We start from the raw sequence: 17243 nt of genomic DNA on the forward strand, positions 1-17243 counted from the left end.
GAACTGCCTGTTTCAAATGTCAGTAGTTGAGATTTGGTGACATTCACCTTGAGTCCCTGATCGTTGAAGTATTTTGTTGCACCACTAGTAGTAAGAGATTCTAGCTCGTTAGATTCACTCCCATAGAATAAGATTGACGTGCCATCTGCATAGCTTACAATATAGGAGTTAATGAGTTGTGGAATGTCGTTAATATATGTAAGGAACAGAAATGGTCTAATAATTGAGCCCTGTGGTACACCTTGTAATACAGGTTCACTGGTGGACTTGGAGTTCATGATTTTATTATCTAGTTTGTATGACAGTTTAGTGCTTTGCTTATGATTCAGCAGGTATGTGGTTAGAAGATTCATGGTTTGATCCCCAATAATATAAGATTTTAGGTTTTTAAGAAGTGCCCTATGGTTTACTGTGTCAAATGCTCTTGTCAGGTCCAAAAATATACCTGCAGTCTGCATCTTCTGGTACAATAGACAGTAAACTTCATGGATGAACTGTGTAACTGCTGTGATTGTACTTAGCTCTTTTCTGAAGCCATGCTGCGAATCTACAAGCAGTTTGTTTTGTGAAAAAGGCATTTAGCTGAGAAAGGATAATGCTTTCGAATATCTTACTAAAAGTGGGAATTAATTATATTGGTCTATAGTTGGAGACATCTTCCTTACTTCCTTTTTTATACACTGGTTTCACTACACTAATTTCTTAATGTTGAGATAGATAGTAAACTGACATGGAAATGCCCACTTTAGGATATTGTTCAAAGACTTAATGCTGTCATTTTTACTATTCTAATGGATTCTGAAGTAAGTGATAATTTGACATGGAAACGAGTCAATTTTGTTTATTTTTGTTTGCTTATATCACATGGTGTTATATTTTGGGGTAACTCTTCCCATTCTAAAAGGATATTTTGGCTCAGAAATGGGCAGTTCGGGCAGTAAGTGGTTTAAGTTCGCGAACCTCTTGTTAACCCCTCATCAATAGGATGGGTATTTTGACATTGCTCTCTCAGTATATATATTCTTTACTATGATTTTTTATTAACAATATCAGCTTATTCCCTAGAATTAGCAGCTTTCACTCAGTTAATACTTGGCAGAAATCCAATCTGCATTTGGATCACACTTCCTTAACTCTTGTGCAAAAAGGTGTGCAGTATACTGCTGCATCCATTTTCAATAAGCTACCACAAGAATTCAAAAATCTTCGCAGTAATCCATGTGTTTTAAAATCAAAACTGAAGATTTCCCTCGTGAGTCACTCCTCCTGTTCTTTTGAGGAGTTCCTTGAAAAATTATGCTGATTCTTATGTTATGTTGTGGATTGCGTTTACTCAAACTTATGGCTTGACCTTTTTGGGTTCATAAACATTTCATATTATTTATTATTACTTTTATGTCATAATTTCATGTACTGACACATTCCATGACCTTGGAGATTTGCTCCTCAATTTGGTCCTACAGAACTAGACGTGTAAATAAAATAAAATAAAAATATCACCACCACCTTACTATTGCCTGCTTGAAACTTGCAGATAAAATCACTGCCATCTTTTTCAAACCCTCACAATATACATGACTGAAGTAGATGTAATAAATGCTGAACTAGTTAAATATGGAGGTTTACTACTAGGTAAAAGACTTATAAAATTAATAATTTTTGAGGAACTGCAAGATCCCAGACTCATGGTATACTGCAGAAGTAATCCCTTTCTTTTGAAGAATGGGAAACACAAGGATTGTAAAAAGTATAGTGGCGTCAGTCTGCTAAACATTGGCTACACATTTTGCTTGAAGATAATCAGTAACCCTGAAGATTATATTATTCAAAATAAGAATTCCAACATAAGAACAGATGATGTTAGAGTCTACAGGAGTGCAGAATGTGGTTCAGATCACCTCTTGTTAGGTGCGAAGATGGTGATAACATCTAAGAGGAAAAACAAATTAAAGAGGCAAATTTTCCCGTGAGGACGGGACATTATGAAATACAACTTACATAGTTCGAAACAAGAGTCTGTATGATAACTATATAAATTATGGTTAGCAAACAGAAGCACCTAAAAGAAGGAATGTCGGAGCATATGTACCAAGGAGCGAAAAGTGCGTATACGAAGCAACATTTGAAGCACTGGGACAGTGAAAAGGAGGAAAATGATCACGATGATGGTGGACTCAAATTATTGAAGAAAAAGGAGATCTAAAAAAGATACTGTGTAATAATTGGTTGAGAAAAAGGGAACAACAAGATAGAGCACTATGTGATAGAATAAATAGAGAAGTAAAAAAGAAAAGAACATGTGTAGAAGGAAAATTGAAATCTGGGAATATAAATGGGAGGCACAAGAGTGGTGGCAGCATGGAAAATGGTTTCAGGCTGAGGAACAGGTTAAAGGAAAGAGCAAACCTGCCGATTGTCAGTCTGATAGAGCAGGGGAAGCATTGAAAAGGCTTGAAGACAGAAGAACAGCTAGAGTACAAGGAAATAAAGTGGAAGATGAGAGAGAACCAGTAGGGTAAAGAGGAAGAGAAAAAACCACGAAAGAGGTACATAAGGTAGTTACACAAATAAAAATGGGGATATTGCAATTGGCCTGGAAATGTACCTCTATAATTAATAAGTTATGGTCCAAGTATTCTGTATGAATATCTAAACAAGTTATTCACTAAATGTTTGTGGTCTGGGAAGGAAATTCCAGCAGTGTGCAACATAATGCATTGAGCCACATACATGAAAGTGGAAGCAGAAAAGTATGTAGCGGTTATCATTAAGTGTCACAAGTACAATCAGCAGGTTGTACAGAATGATTTCAAAATCAAGAATGGTAAATAAAGAATGGAAAAGATTGTAACTGGAGTGTAAGGAGAAAGTGACTTTTGAAGGGGCAGGTTGCGTGTAGATAACAACTTTACCCTAAGATGGACCATGGTGAAGATATTGAAAAGGAATGTAATCATTTGGTCTTCATAGATCTTGAGAAAGCATATGACACAGTGCCACTAAAGCTATTGTCTGAGGTGTCATGTTCAGTGTAATTGCCATAATTGCTGAAAATCAGTTAATTACACATTTTTGAACACCATTAATACATAAGCTTTTATCGTGGCTGACTATCCATGTCCAGTCGACGTACTCTCAACAGCAGCTAAACGTCTACTAAACAGTCACTATTTTGAGTATCTCCATTTGTTTTTCAACAATACAAAGCTACATTACTCTTTGCAGTCGGCCACGGAGCTTCCGGGCCATATTTGCTTATTCTTGGCAGGTTGCGATGAACACTTGCCAGTGCCAACGAATTATCTCCCTTTCATTTTTCGCCTGCACAAACAATAAATGGGTGCAGTATCCCATGCTCATTCTTATGTCCTGCTTTGAAATAACGCATGTTTGAAATGGCTGGAACACAAGTGTCTCCTGACTTTCATAAAATTCTGGGGGCACTACATATCCCTCCCCTTAGCTTGAACACTCGTTATTTTGCACACAATATATATTTTAATAATTTTTTTTCTTAACACTTTTCTTGTTACTTTGTACTACATAAAAACATTAGGTAAAAAAACTCTCTTCCATCTCCGGTATTTCCTTAAGCTGTTGGTAATATCTTCCCTAGACATAGTAGTATGATAAACTAATAGTGCAACAAGTATTAGCTATTTCCAATAGATTTATCTACTCTTGCTTCCAGGATTGAGTCAAAGTAAATCCCTCCCCTTAGCCAGTTTCAAAGTTCAGGCGTTATTCTGAGTTGAGTCTTTACTTCTTTTTTTTTTTTTTTCCTTTAGAAGCTGTTGTGATGATAACCATCGGTTTTCCGGGCCTGAAAAAAATTAGTTGTACTGGGGGTTTTCTCTTTTTTCTATCTCCTTGCGCTGGACTCGCCTTTTCTATTTAAAAAAATTTGGAATTCAAATTTACCAGATGAAACTTTCCTCTTGGGTTCCAATCTATGTAAAGATTGATACAATGGAAACATCTTCTTCCTCATCCTTGGGTAGGTACGCCCCTTCCATTTATACTAAACTATGGTATAGGTCAATCCCCTTTTTTGGTGCCCCTGCTCGCACAGTATAGGTCAGCCTCCTCTGGGTCTGCCTATGCGCCTCTCTTTCTCTCAGTTCATCTATATCGGATGCACCCTCCCTATCTTCTCTAACAATGATTCATAGTCTTGCCTCTTTCATACTCCTCTGCACACTATTTTATTTAAAATTTCCCGGTAAAATTTCTGTTTACGTCTCCTTTCCTCCTCCTATGCCCTTCAGCCTACCTGCTTAAATTCTTCGCTTGTTCATTGCTTACAGCTCACTTATATAGCCTTAATAACTAAATATGTTTCATCCGTGATTGTAACTTTATTTATTTTCATTTCTTTTCGTCAGGCTATTCGGTCTGCGCAATCCTATTATTCATCAGAAACTTACTTGACTTGATACCTCTGGCTTAATATCTATTTCTTTTAATCTCCATTCATATTACTTTGTACTACTATAGCTATGAACACAGGTGGATAGATACTTCGTCCCCCCTTGTTCCTTTAGCTTGAGATGTGCAACCGTCATTACTTAGCATGTGTGCTCAAGCCCTTCCTGAGCACTACCTTCCCCCTTATCTGTGACAGTTGTTACATCTCCCTGTGTATTACTTGTCTGCGTCTTTGTATTTAATTGTTTGAGTGTGGAAGTGTCATCGTGCGTCCTGATTCTTCGTCCCACTAAGGTTCTTAGTTGAAGATTTTTAGAAATCACAGAAAAGAGGAGGACTTCAGCGATAGAAGTATATGAATGTGGACAGAGGGAAAGATAGATTGGTACTATTAGAGAAGTAAGAAAGGAAATAAAAGAATTGGTTGCTAAGACCAATGAAAGAAAGATAGAAGACAGCCCCAAAGACAGGAAACCCTTCCCACACCTCTTCCCCAGGATCCCGCCTCGTTTGAATTTAGGAAACTGTCTCAACAAGCCTGAATTTGATCCCCATTGCAAATGAGATATCATGACCTTATTTAATATCATATTTTGGGAAACTGTGCCTTTCTCTAGCTTCTCCTCCATAAGCTTAAATTCGTCTTTCTTGGTGTTATCTAAATGGGAAGTTACTATAGGTGAAGAGATATCAACACTTAGTTTCTCTTCAACCTTTTGTCCTTTTAATTCTTCTACTTGTTCTTCTAAGCCATTCAAATTTATAAGCTCTGCAGTCATTAACTTTTCTTTGAAGTTCTGTTCTACGGTTTCCCCCCAGTGATTTGAAGCGTAAAATTTGGCCTGTACTAGGGGGAGCAACTTATCTTGTTTCTGGACATTGGTTTTTAGCGTAGTTAATTCTCGTTCGACCACATCAAATGTAACGTTACATACATTTTTCAAAGAGTCGCATTTTTCGTTAAATTGTGTTTCCAAATTACTACATTTACAGTCTACATCATATTCTAATTTTTTAACTAAACCTTTTAGTTTAGCTTCATTTCTATGTTCTAAATCATGAAATAAAATATTTGTCTGTTCACTCAGGGAATCGGACAATTCTTTTTTTCCATTCTTGCATCTGATTACTTAGGATATTAACTTGAGCCTCTAGTTTTGTGTTTTGCAAATCTAACTTAGTTTAATTCTGCCTTCAGTTTGTCCTGTTTTGTGTTCTGTTATTCAAACTGCGCTTTGATAAACCTCATTAATTCGCCTAAATCTGGCCCCTGCTTTTCAATTCCCATAGCCCCAACAGACTCTATGGATTTATGTTCTTTTTCCATTGTGTTTTGTTTTGTCTTTAATATAGTTATCATTAAAAGTACACTCGCTTATTTCCACAACCCCTCAAACTTCGCAATCAATCAGAGGTCAGTAGTAGCTCACCTGGCGTCAGTGGAACGTGGCATCGGCACCGGTGTATGGCAGCGTCAGCATCAATGGATGGTGGCGTCGGCTTTTGTGGGTGGCGGCATCGGCTTTTGTGGATGGCGGCGTCGGCATTAATGTGATGCTATGTCGGCATTCGTAGACAGCGGCATCGGCGATTTGAGACTAACTGCAGCGTTGTTCGATTTTCTTGATTCAGTTAATCATTTCACCATTGATCAACATGATATTTCTGGATAAGTATCATGGAATCGCTTCTCAGCCTTGCTGTTATCGGTTGCTATGGCAACTCCCAACTGTTTTCCCTCTTTTTTTATATAAATAGCTTCTTCTTTAATATTTCCCCTTCTTTCTCAGGTCCTTCTTTTACGGTCACCACATTCTTGCAGTGGCCCGGTGTAATGTTAAGCTCTCTCTAGACAGCGTAAGTGTTTTCGTGGACTTACTTGTTGAAGAATGCAGGTTCCGCTTTCTTGCAGCACCAATGTTTTCTGCTAGCACCAGACGCTTTTCTGAAGATTTTTACTGCTAGGAAGGGGAAATTTTCACTCTCTCGCTCTCTCTCTTCTTATTTAAAACATACGCTACTCTTGGAATATCATTCAATGCACCAATACATATTTATTTCCACGTTGTACAAAAAAAACAACTAAACTTTATGACGTAAGCCCACACATTACCGGGCACCCAGAATCAGTTAATTACACATTTTTGAACACAATTAATACATAAGCTTTTATCATGGCTGACTATCCATGTCCAGTCCATGTACTCTCTACAGCAGCTCAATGTCTACTAAACAGTCTCTATTTCGAGTCTCTCCATTTGTTTTTCAACAATACAAAGCTACATTACTCTTTGCAGTCGGCCACGGAACTTCCGGGCTGTATTTGCTTATTCTTGGCAGATCGTGCTGAACACTTGCCAGTGCCAATGAATTGTCTCACTTCCAGTTTCGCCTGCACAAACAATTAGTGGGTGCGGTATCCCATGCTCATCCTTACGCCCTCCTTTAAAATAACGCTTGTTCAAAACGGCTGGAACAGAAGTGTCTCCTGACTTTCGTATAATTCTAGGGGCACTACAATGTATGTGATGTGAGACTTTCCCCTTGCCCAGTAATGAACGTTTTGAGTGTTATAAGGCCGTCCTGATGAAAGGTGCACTCGTCAGTAAACAACACAATGGCGAGGAAGTCGGGATCTCTCACAACACGTCCCAGAAACCACCGGGAAAACCCTAGCCTATGTTCATAGTCCGTCACAGGATATAGGTCTTGGACAACGTGGAAACTAAATGGATGCTGGTCGTTATCCCTAAAAACCTCCGAGACTAACTGATGAGTGACCCCCGTGTTGTGTCCAGCCGCTCAAATACTTGTCATAGGTGCTTCTTTGAAGCGCTTGAGAACACACTCTTCAATTGCAACATCCCAGTGTGAGGACTTCCAATGTCATGATGATATCCTGCTAATGAACCTGTTTTTCCAAGTCACCAGTGAATTGCTGTAAACGTTTGCGAGTGTGGGTGGCATCTTGCTGGGTACTGATCCTCTTATAACCATCAAGATTAATGTGCATTACTTTCGGCTAGTCCATAAACAAAAACCATATGTAGTTGTTCCTCAAATGAAAAAAAAGCTTACATGTGAATGCCTTTGACGTGAGATGGAGACAAGCAGCAAGACCTATTCAACACATTTGCGTATCACATTGGGGCAGTGACGTTGTGAGGGACGTTTGTATCTCTGACTGACAAACACAGCGCTGCCAATCAACCGATAAACAGCAACAGGGCAATCCCACAGCCAGTCGGAGTGCATGGCGCCAAGTTTCCGTAGTTTAACAATGGTTCGTTGTCAACCTACACAACATTAGTAATTTTGGTTCCTACTGGCATTAGCTGTCAAAGGTTAAAATTTTTGACACAATTTTTCTCTACCCTGTATGTGTTCTGGAGAAAAGGGAAGTAACTTGGACATTAGCAGATGTCAGATTAAAGTGTGTAAGGAGTGTAGGTACACAAGATGGAAGATATGACAGAGATATCCAACAAGAGCCAGGCAGGGAAGTGTGGCAGTGAAAAAATTAAATAGTGTCCTTTTTTATGTAGGAAGGTTCTTGTACAGTGTAAATACTTATGGATTAAAGGGACTACACACCAGAAAGCAGAAGCTTTGGATTGTCGATATGCCCACACAAAAGAAAGAAAATTTGCTAGCTTTTGGCATTACCCTTTCACAAGTGCCCCCCCCCCCCCCCCCACACACACACACATACACCTTTGTCCCTACATGGTGCCAGCTAGGTGGATTGGTTGTGGTCGGAGTCGTGTTAATTAGGGTGGGGAAGGGTGGCCAGTGGCCCAGATGGAGGTTGCCAGTTTGCTACTTAGGAATAGGGTAGGGAGGGATGGCAAGTATATGAGCCAGTATGATTGTTGTGGCTGGAGTGAAGCAGCACACTCTGAAGGCAACGTGTGGATTTGAATTGTGAAAGGTTGACAGGTTGGACTAAGGGGAAACTGTTGCGTGGAGGGTTCGGGGACAGTAGGTTATCTGAGATTGAGGCCAAGATGTTTACAAGAGCAGAGGATATGTTGTAAGGACAACTCCCATCTGTGTAGTTTAGAGAAGCTGATGGTGGAGGGAAGGATCTAGATGGCTCAGATTGTGAAGCAGCCATTGAAATTGAGCAAGTTGTGCCAGCTGGTGGACAACTTTGTTCTTGAGAACAGTTTGGTGGTGACTATTCTTCCTGGCAGACAGCTGGTTGGTAGTGATACCAGTAAAAAGGCAGTGCAGAGTTTGCAGCAGAGTTGGTATATGACATGGCTACTTTCACAGGTGGCCCGGCCTCTGATGGGGTAAGGTAAGCCTGTGACACGACTAGAGCAGAAGGTGCTTGACGGGTGGATTGGGCAGTTCTTGCACCTTATTATGCCTCAGGGATTGGGAATGGGAGAGACAAAGGAATCAACTAGGAAGTTATGTAGAGGATAACTCCAAAAGTTAGTAGTTTTTCTTTCTTTTGTGTGTGCATATCAACAACTCAATGCATCTGCTTTTGGGTAAGTGTCTGTTTTAATCCTAAAGTATTGACATTCTATAAATACTTTCCTATAACATTTATACTGCCTAGTGGCCCTCTTCCTTTTAAACCTTGTGTTATCCTTCTTTTGTTACTATCCATAATCACTATCCTTTTTATCTCCTCTGTATTGTCTGTCCACATCTTTACCTATGTTTCCCTTACCACCTTTATTATGCTTACACTTTACTGTGCCAACTAACGTGGCTATGCATGACTTTTGTGACACCCTGTAGCACCAGTCATAACCATTACAACTGTGCCACACACTTTTCATGTAACACCTGTCCACCAGAATACAGTTATAACACCTTTGAGCAACCAACCACTATATTTAACATCCAAATCCACTCATTCTTCCTCACACATTCCTCCTATCAGAACTTTACATATTTCCTTCTTCATTCCGGTGTGTGATGATAACTCAGACATGAGCAAATATCATTACACCACAAAACCATTGTATTGCTCCCAACATAACTTCTTCCATTTCTTCACTCAATGAACTCATGCTATATTATCCAGTTCTCCGTATAACCACCTAATGCTTTCATTGGCCCATTTCCAGCATCATTTACTGTTTCCTAACATCATCACTATCCCAGTGAATCTCTGCTCCATCTTGATATCTTGATGCACCAATTCTGAAAAATATCCCTTTCCTTGGCTAAAACCCAGTTCCACATCATGTTCCTTAAATGCTGCGCAAACCAAAATTCCTTCCCAGCACCCCACAGAACCCAGAACTCAAGCAAACCTCTCATCAAAAAGCCTCATTGCCACAGAAGTTTGTCATATCCAAAGGCCTAACCTTTAGCCCCGCACCCCAAAATTTATCCATGTTAGACTTGTCAAATACCTACTCGCCTGTTCCCTGTTCCTATAGTTGAAGTTTGCTGGAGATGTGATGAGATGTTGTTCAAGCATTTGTCAAGCTTGTATACTTCAGGGAATCTGTAAGAGGGTATGGATTATGAGAGTTTCACACAAGTGCACAGAAGTAAATATATAACAGACTGTCAAATGAAAAGATGACAAATGGAAAAAAGTAAATATACTGTTTATTTTTCAAAATTCTTCACCAAATCTATTAATATATTTATCCCATTGTGAGACAAGATGATCTGTATCTTCATGGAAAAATATTTGTGGTGTCTATCAAACCATGATTGTACCCAACTGTTCATCCAAAACAAATCGAAGGTGACAAATGTCTTTCTTCAGGGCTCCACAAATATGGAAATCACATGGGGGGGATATCAGGACTCTGTGAAGGAAATGTAAAGGCTTCCCAGCAAAACTTTTGCAGTATTCTCAAAACAACTTTGGCAACATGTAGGTGGGCACACATGTTGTCAAGGTTGTTTTGATTACTCTGCTGAAGTTCCTGTGGGAAGCCCTTATGTATTCTCCATACAGTCGTGATATGGACCCGTGTGATTTCCATATCTTGCATGCCCAAAAGAAAGACATTTATGGCCATCGATTTGCTTCAAAGAGGTGCGTACCTGGGTACAATCATGGTACTGTAGGCAACCACAAAAATGTTTCTATGAAGGCGTTGGCTGCCTTGTCTCACAGTGGGATAAATGTATTAACAGTTATGGCAATTACTTATGAGATAACAGTTTCCTTGCTTTTTATCCACCTGTCTCATTTTCATTTGAGTACCTCTTACATCATAATTGAATGTGATTCTCCTGGAACACCATACCGTTAAAACCTGAAGGAGCAGTCTTTAAATTCGTCTAGTACCTCTGTTTTATTTTGTGCAGTAAGGTTCATAACACAATGTATTGTCAGTGATGTGTAGAGCAGAGATTTAATTTATTCCCTAGGTGTTCAATTGTCTCCCTCTTTATGAAGGTGGAGATGACACCAGAGGTAATACAGTTGATGCTCAGTTTCAGTAGTAGAACCAGTCAGTCGCACTTGTAACGATTTTCACCATTTATCATTATCCACAATTACATGAAGCTTACTAACCATTGTTACTATTGATGGTGTGGCCCAAATGCTTGAAATGAGTTTATATATTATTGTAAGGAGCATGCATGCTTGGAGTATCATAAAATATTATGCTCAGAGTGAAGAGTAATGAATAAAAGCTAAATAAGATACTAGTTCTGTCTCCTGTATGTGTTTCACTAATGAGATAGACTTTTATGTTCCATGAATATTACCCACAGAGGATGAAAGGTAAAATAAATTGTTTGATATCATACCTTTGCCCATAATTAAAAGGCATTGGGGTCAATTATTAAAATATTTATTGTGTAACTTTAGGGAAGGATAAAAATAAACCATTTCATTATATTTAAAATATAAATATACTGCCGAAAGGTGAGGGGATGCTATAATCTGGAAGAAAAGTAAGATTGCTGTTACTATCTGCCTCTCGTCCTCGGATGAGGACAGATTGGTCAGATCTTTTACATCAGATGTTTTGAAGTAGGGGTTTCCAGGGAAATGTGGTGGCACCAGAGGTGTCACAGCTTTTGCCGCAATCACCTAAACCTTGCTGCAGCTTTGCGCAGCAATCTGTACCCTGTTATCCTCGGCCAACAAAGTGTCTGGTCTTTTCTGGACCGAGGGCAGTTCACATTGTATCTTCGCAGAACAAGCAGAGTCCCTATACATTTCCTACGATCTAAAACTGTAATATAATGAAAAATGCATGAACCATAATAGTCAATCTGGTTGAGAATCTACTGGTCAAGCCAAAATGCAAATTATTACCGACTTTGGCTCTGTAGATGGCATAAAATCTACACTAGTAAAATTACTATACATACAGAATATGAAAAAAAAAAATAAAATAAAATAAAAATAAATGCTCTGGTATGTCTTAGCTGACGAAGTCAGTATTACTTAACACTGCCACAAAAGTCAAATGTGGCTGTGTTAGGAGATAAAGTTTTAATTCTTACTAAAAAAAAGTTCTATATGAGTAATGGAAAATCTCATATAAATATGTGAAAGAAATACTAACAAAGAGATAGAGAGGCTGGCCAGTACTTAGCTCAGTACAGCCGATAGATACACAAAAAACAACCGAAAATTTACGTTCCTAGCTTTTGGAATAAATGTTCCTTCATCAGGGAGGAGAGAGGGGAGAGAAAGGGAAGAAGGGAAAGTGGATTTAGTTACTCACAACCCAGGTTATGAAGCAACAGGGAAAGGAAAACAGGGAGGGTAGCAAGGATGGAGGCATGGTTGTCAGAGGGAAGCCAAAGATACTCTACTGTAAATACTGTGACAGCTTCAAACCAAAGAGGAAGCATACAGAAGTAAAGAAGTATATAGTATAAAGATAAACACAACTCTGTAGGATGAAAAGATGCGTGAATGGCTAAAGAGGAAAGGGAAAGAGGAGAAGACTGAAGAGTAAATAGGAGTGTGGTTGTTTAATGTAGGTTCAGTCCAGGGGAATGGTGGGATGAAAGGATGTGTTGGAGTGCAAGTTCCCATCTCCGCAGTTCAGAGGGACTGGTGTTGGGTGGGAGAAGCCAAATGGCACATATGATGTAGCAGGTTCCTAGGTCCCTAGAATTATGCTGGAGGGCATGCTCTGCTACTGGGTATTGGACATCTCCTAGGCAGACAGTTCGTCTGTCTCTGTTCATGTGCCCAAATACCAGACCCAGTGTTGAACCTTGTCTAGAACAGTTCCGACCGCCTTCTCAAAGGGATCCTTCTCCCCTCCCCCAAAACCATCCCTTGCAGACATTTAAGGAATTCCTCACATCCAGTGTTGCCTCCCATTCCTTATTGAAGAACATCCCGACAGCCCCCAACATCACCCCAGCTGAATCGCGTGCCATTAAGGAGCTGAAAACAGACCGCTCTATTGTCATCCTCCCGGCGGACAAAGGCTCCACAACTGTGGTACTTGACCGTGTGGAGTATGTGGCAGAAGAACTGCGTCAACTCTCCGACACCTCAACCTACCAAGCTGTTACCCAGGATCCCATTCCCTCCATCCAGACTGAGCTGCAGAAAATCCTAAAAATCGAAGGTCCCTTACAAGGCCTCAAAACGGCTTCCATAGACTTACTCAGTCCACCTGAGCCACGTACCCCACTTTCTACCTGTTACCCAAAATCTACAAAGAGAACCTTCGTGGCCGTCCCATTGTAGCAGGCTTCAAAGCTCCAACAGAACGCATCTCAACTCTGGTAGACCAACACCTACAACCTATCACCCGCAGACTCCCATCATACATCAAAGACACAAACCACTTCCTAGAACGCCTCAAATCCATTCCAACTCCTCTCCCACCTGAAACCTTTTTTGTCACCATAGATGCTACATCCCTTTACACAAACATCCCACAAACCCATGGTCTCTCTGCCCTTGAGCACTACCTCTCCCAACGCCCACCCAAAGATCTTCCAAAATCCTCGTTCCTTATCACACTTACCAACTTCATCCTCACCCATAATCACTTCACTTTTGAAGTCCAGACCTACAAACAAATCAGGGGAATGGCCATGGGAACCTGGATGGCTCCATCCTATGCCAACCTCTTCATGGGCCGCATGGAGGAGGCTTTCCTGAAGACCCAACAGCTGCTTCCCCTGGCCTGGTATAGGTTTATAGATGACATCTTCGTGGTGTGGACTGATGGTGAAGAAACACTCCTTAATTTCCTTCATAACATAAACCCCTTTTCGAATCTGGATTTCACCTGGTCCTTCTCCAAAACCCAAGCCACCTTCCTGGATGTTGACCTTCATCTTGTTGAAGCTCACATCCACACCTCTGTCCATATCAAACCCACAAACAAACAACAGTATTTTCACTTTGATAGCTGCCGTCCATTCCACATCAAACGCTTCCTTCCCTACAGCCTAGGTATTCATGGCAAACATATCTGCTCCAGTGATGAATCCCTTAACAATTACACCAATAACCTGACCAGTGCTTTCCTCTCCCGCAACTATCCTGCAGACCTTGTCCACAAACAGACCTCCCAAGTAATACATTCCTCCCCGTCCAACAACAATGTTCCTACTCCGAGACCACACAGAAGCATCCCCCTGTTGTTGTGATCTTCAGTCCTGAGACTGGTTTGATGCAGCTCTCCATGCTACTCTATCCTGTGCAAGTTTCTTTATCTCCCAGTACCTACTGCAGCCTACATTCTTCCGAATCCGCTTAGTGTATTCATCTCTTGGTCTCCCTCTACGATTTTTACCCTCCACGCTGCCCTCCAGTACCAAATTGGTGATCCCTTGATGCCTCAGAACATGTCCTACCAACAGTTGTGCCACAAACTCCTCTTCTCCCCAATTCTATTCAATACCTCCTCATTAGTTACGCGATCTACCCATCTAATCTTCAGCATTCTTCTGTAGCACCACATTTCGAAAGCTTCTATTCTCTTCTTGTCTAAACTATTTATCGTCCTTTCTTCACTTCCATACATGGCTGCACTGCATACAAATACTTTCAGAAACAACTTCCTGACACTTAAATCTATACTCGATGTGAACAAATTTCTCTTCTTCAAAAACGCTTTCCTTGCCATTGGCAGTCTACATTTTATATCCTCTCTACTTCGACCATCATCAGTTATTTTGCTCCCCAAATAACAAAACTCCTTTACTACTTTAAGTGTCTCATTTCCTAAACTAATTCCCTCAGCATCACCTGATTTAATTCGACTACATTCCATTATCCTCGTTTTGCTTTTGTTGATGTTCATCTTATACCCTCCTTTCAAGATACTGTCCATTCCGTTCAACTGCTCTTCCAAGTTCTTTGCTGTCTCTGTGATAGAATTACAATGTCATCAGCAAACCTCAAAGTTCTTATTTCTTCTCCATGGATTTTAATACATACTCCGAACTTGTCTTTTGTTTCCTTTACTGCTTGCTCAATATACAGATTGAATAGCATCGGGGAGGGGCTACAACCCGGTCTCACTCCTTTCCGAACCACTGCTTCCTTTCATGCCCCTTGACTCTTATAACTGCCATCTGGTTTCTGTATAAATTGTAAATAGCCTTTCGCTCCCTGTATTTTACCCCTGCCACCTTGAGAATTTGAAAGAGAGTTTTCCAGTCAACATTATCTAAAGCTTTCTCTAAGTCTACAAATGCTAGAAACATAGGTTTGCCTTTCCTTAATCTTTCCTCTAAGATAAGTCATAGGGTCAATATTGCCTCACGTGTTCCAACATTTCTACGGAATCCAAACTGATCTTCCCCGAGGCCAGCTTCTACCAGTTTTTTTATACGTCTGTAAAGAATTCGTGTTAGTATTTTGCAGCCGTGACTTATTAAACTGATAGTTCGGTAATTTTCACATCTGTCAACACCTGCTTTTTTTGGGATTGGAATTACTACATTCTTCTTGAAGTCTGAGGGTACTTCGCCTGTCTCATTCATCTTATCACCAGATGGTAGTTTCGTTGGGCCTGGCTCTCCCAAGGTTGTCAGTAGTTCTAATGGAATATTGTCTACTCCTGGGGCCTTGTTTCGACTTAGGTCTTTCAGTGCTCTGTCAAACGCTTCAAGCAGTATCGTATCTCCCATTTCATCTTCATCTACCTCCTCTTCTATTTCCATAATATTGTCCTCAAGAACATTGCCCCTGTATAGACCCTCTATATACTCCTTCCACCTTTCTGCTTTCCCTTCTTTGCTTAGAACTGGGTTTCCATCTGAGCTCTTGTGAGTGAAGTTTTCCAACTTTGCACTTGGAAAATGTGGGAAACACTGAAATGCTTGAGATGTGGCATTGGCAAATCCAAGAAAGACCTCAAGAAGTGGGGCTGTCTGGAAGACCAATTGGAAAATTGAGAAAGGAGAATATAAACTACCTTACATTTCAATCTGCCAGGTGTGCTCTGCCTGATGAACATTTCAAAATATGAATCAAGCCACTGAGTAGACTGATGGTCATTTCCCAATTGACGCTCTGTTAATTATATTCCTTATGTAACATATATTTTATCTTTGTAGCCATGACCAGCACTGACACAAAATAATAACAAAGAGGCATGACACACAGAAAATGAGGCTGATCCAAAATAATCCCATTGATGCAGTTGCATGTACAAGATTTGTTGTTTGATATTGAGCTCTACTAGTCCTTTATTTCATACTAATCATTGCTGGTACTGTTTGCAGAGCAGAAACTTACTATTGTGCTAGGGCATTTTGCATGTGTTTTGTGATACATCCACAAACATATTTATGTACTTACACAGCTTTTGTTTTGCAGTACAAAACTGGTTGGAGATTCAAGAAGCGCCCTGGTGTTGACCAGTTTCTGGAACAAGTGTCTTTCCCACTCTTTGAAGTAGTAATTTTTACAGCAGAACAGGGAATGGTTTGTAAATCACACATGGTTGAAGTATTTTGCTTGTCATATATTTTCTATATTTTTAATTTGTGAAATTTTCTTGTTAATTTCTGTTTTTCAGACTGTTTTTCCAATATTGGATGCACTAGATCCTAATGGATACATCATGTATCGACTAGTGAGGGATGCTACCCATTTTGTAGATGGACACCATGTAAAGAATCTGGACTGTTTGAACAGGGATCTTAGTAAGGTTAGAGCACATCATCAATATTGCCTGGAAGTGCAAAATAACCAATTGTATGTTCATAAACTGTAGATCTGATTGTTTACTAGAGATTGATGATACTGTACTAATTTTTTAACCATTCTCCTTAATGATTATCTGTTGTGTGTTGTTGTTCTCTCATATCTTATTAATACCATAACTTTAGTAGTTCTAATTGCTTCTTGCTTCATTTTGGATACAACCTTCTGTTTTAGTGCTTTATTTGATGTGGTTCTTTTCTCGTACAGCTCCTTATTTCTGCCAGCTAAGTTAGTTGCTACAGTGCTACAGATGTAACATATTATGCTGCACTTTGCACATCTCTGGTTCAGATATTAGTTTTTCCATTCTTAAGTGGTTGTACTACAGCTCCCTTGGACTGCACCAAGTAGGCACTGAGATGATACCTTGGCTGATTCTGCTTGTATGATTTAAACAGATACCTAGACATTTTTTTCTTTAGCAACTTCATGTACACATTTAGCACCTCTCTTCCAGTTATTCATCATTTAATTAGGCAATTTATTATTTCTTAAGGGGTTTGCTGGGACAGTAATGAATCCAGTGGTTGCTTGTCTTTATTCACTAGCTGTAAGAAGAATGAGAGCTAGGAAAACTTGAGGTAGAGGAGAGGAGAGAGAACATTGAAAACATTATGGAGGGTAACACGAGAGGACAACAGCTTTGTTGACCACATTATTTCCCTTAATC

At 39.9% G+C, this 17243-nt stretch overlaps 1 protein-coding gene across 1 annotated transcript in view; it reads left to right on the forward strand.

Annotated features, from left to right (window-relative positions):
* Window positions 1-17243, forward strand: part of LOC126281962 (mitochondrial import inner membrane translocase subunit TIM50-C-like) — a 49815-nt gene that overhangs the window by 18945 nt on the left and 13627 nt on the right. Inside the window, exons 5-6 of the mRNA XM_049981334.1 lie at window positions 16184-16291; window positions 16386-16517. Coding sequence (XP_049837291.1) covers window positions 16184-16291; window positions 16386-16517 — 240 coding nt within the window. The remainder of the gene's footprint in view (window positions 1-16183; window positions 16292-16385; window positions 16518-17243) is intronic.

This window comes from Schistocerca gregaria, chromosome 7 (genome assembly GCF_023897955.1).
Source record: "Schistocerca gregaria isolate iqSchGreg1 chromosome 7, iqSchGreg1.2, whole genome shotgun sequence".
Classification (NCBI taxonomy): domain Eukaryota; kingdom Metazoa; phylum Arthropoda; class Insecta; order Orthoptera; family Acrididae; genus Schistocerca; species Schistocerca gregaria.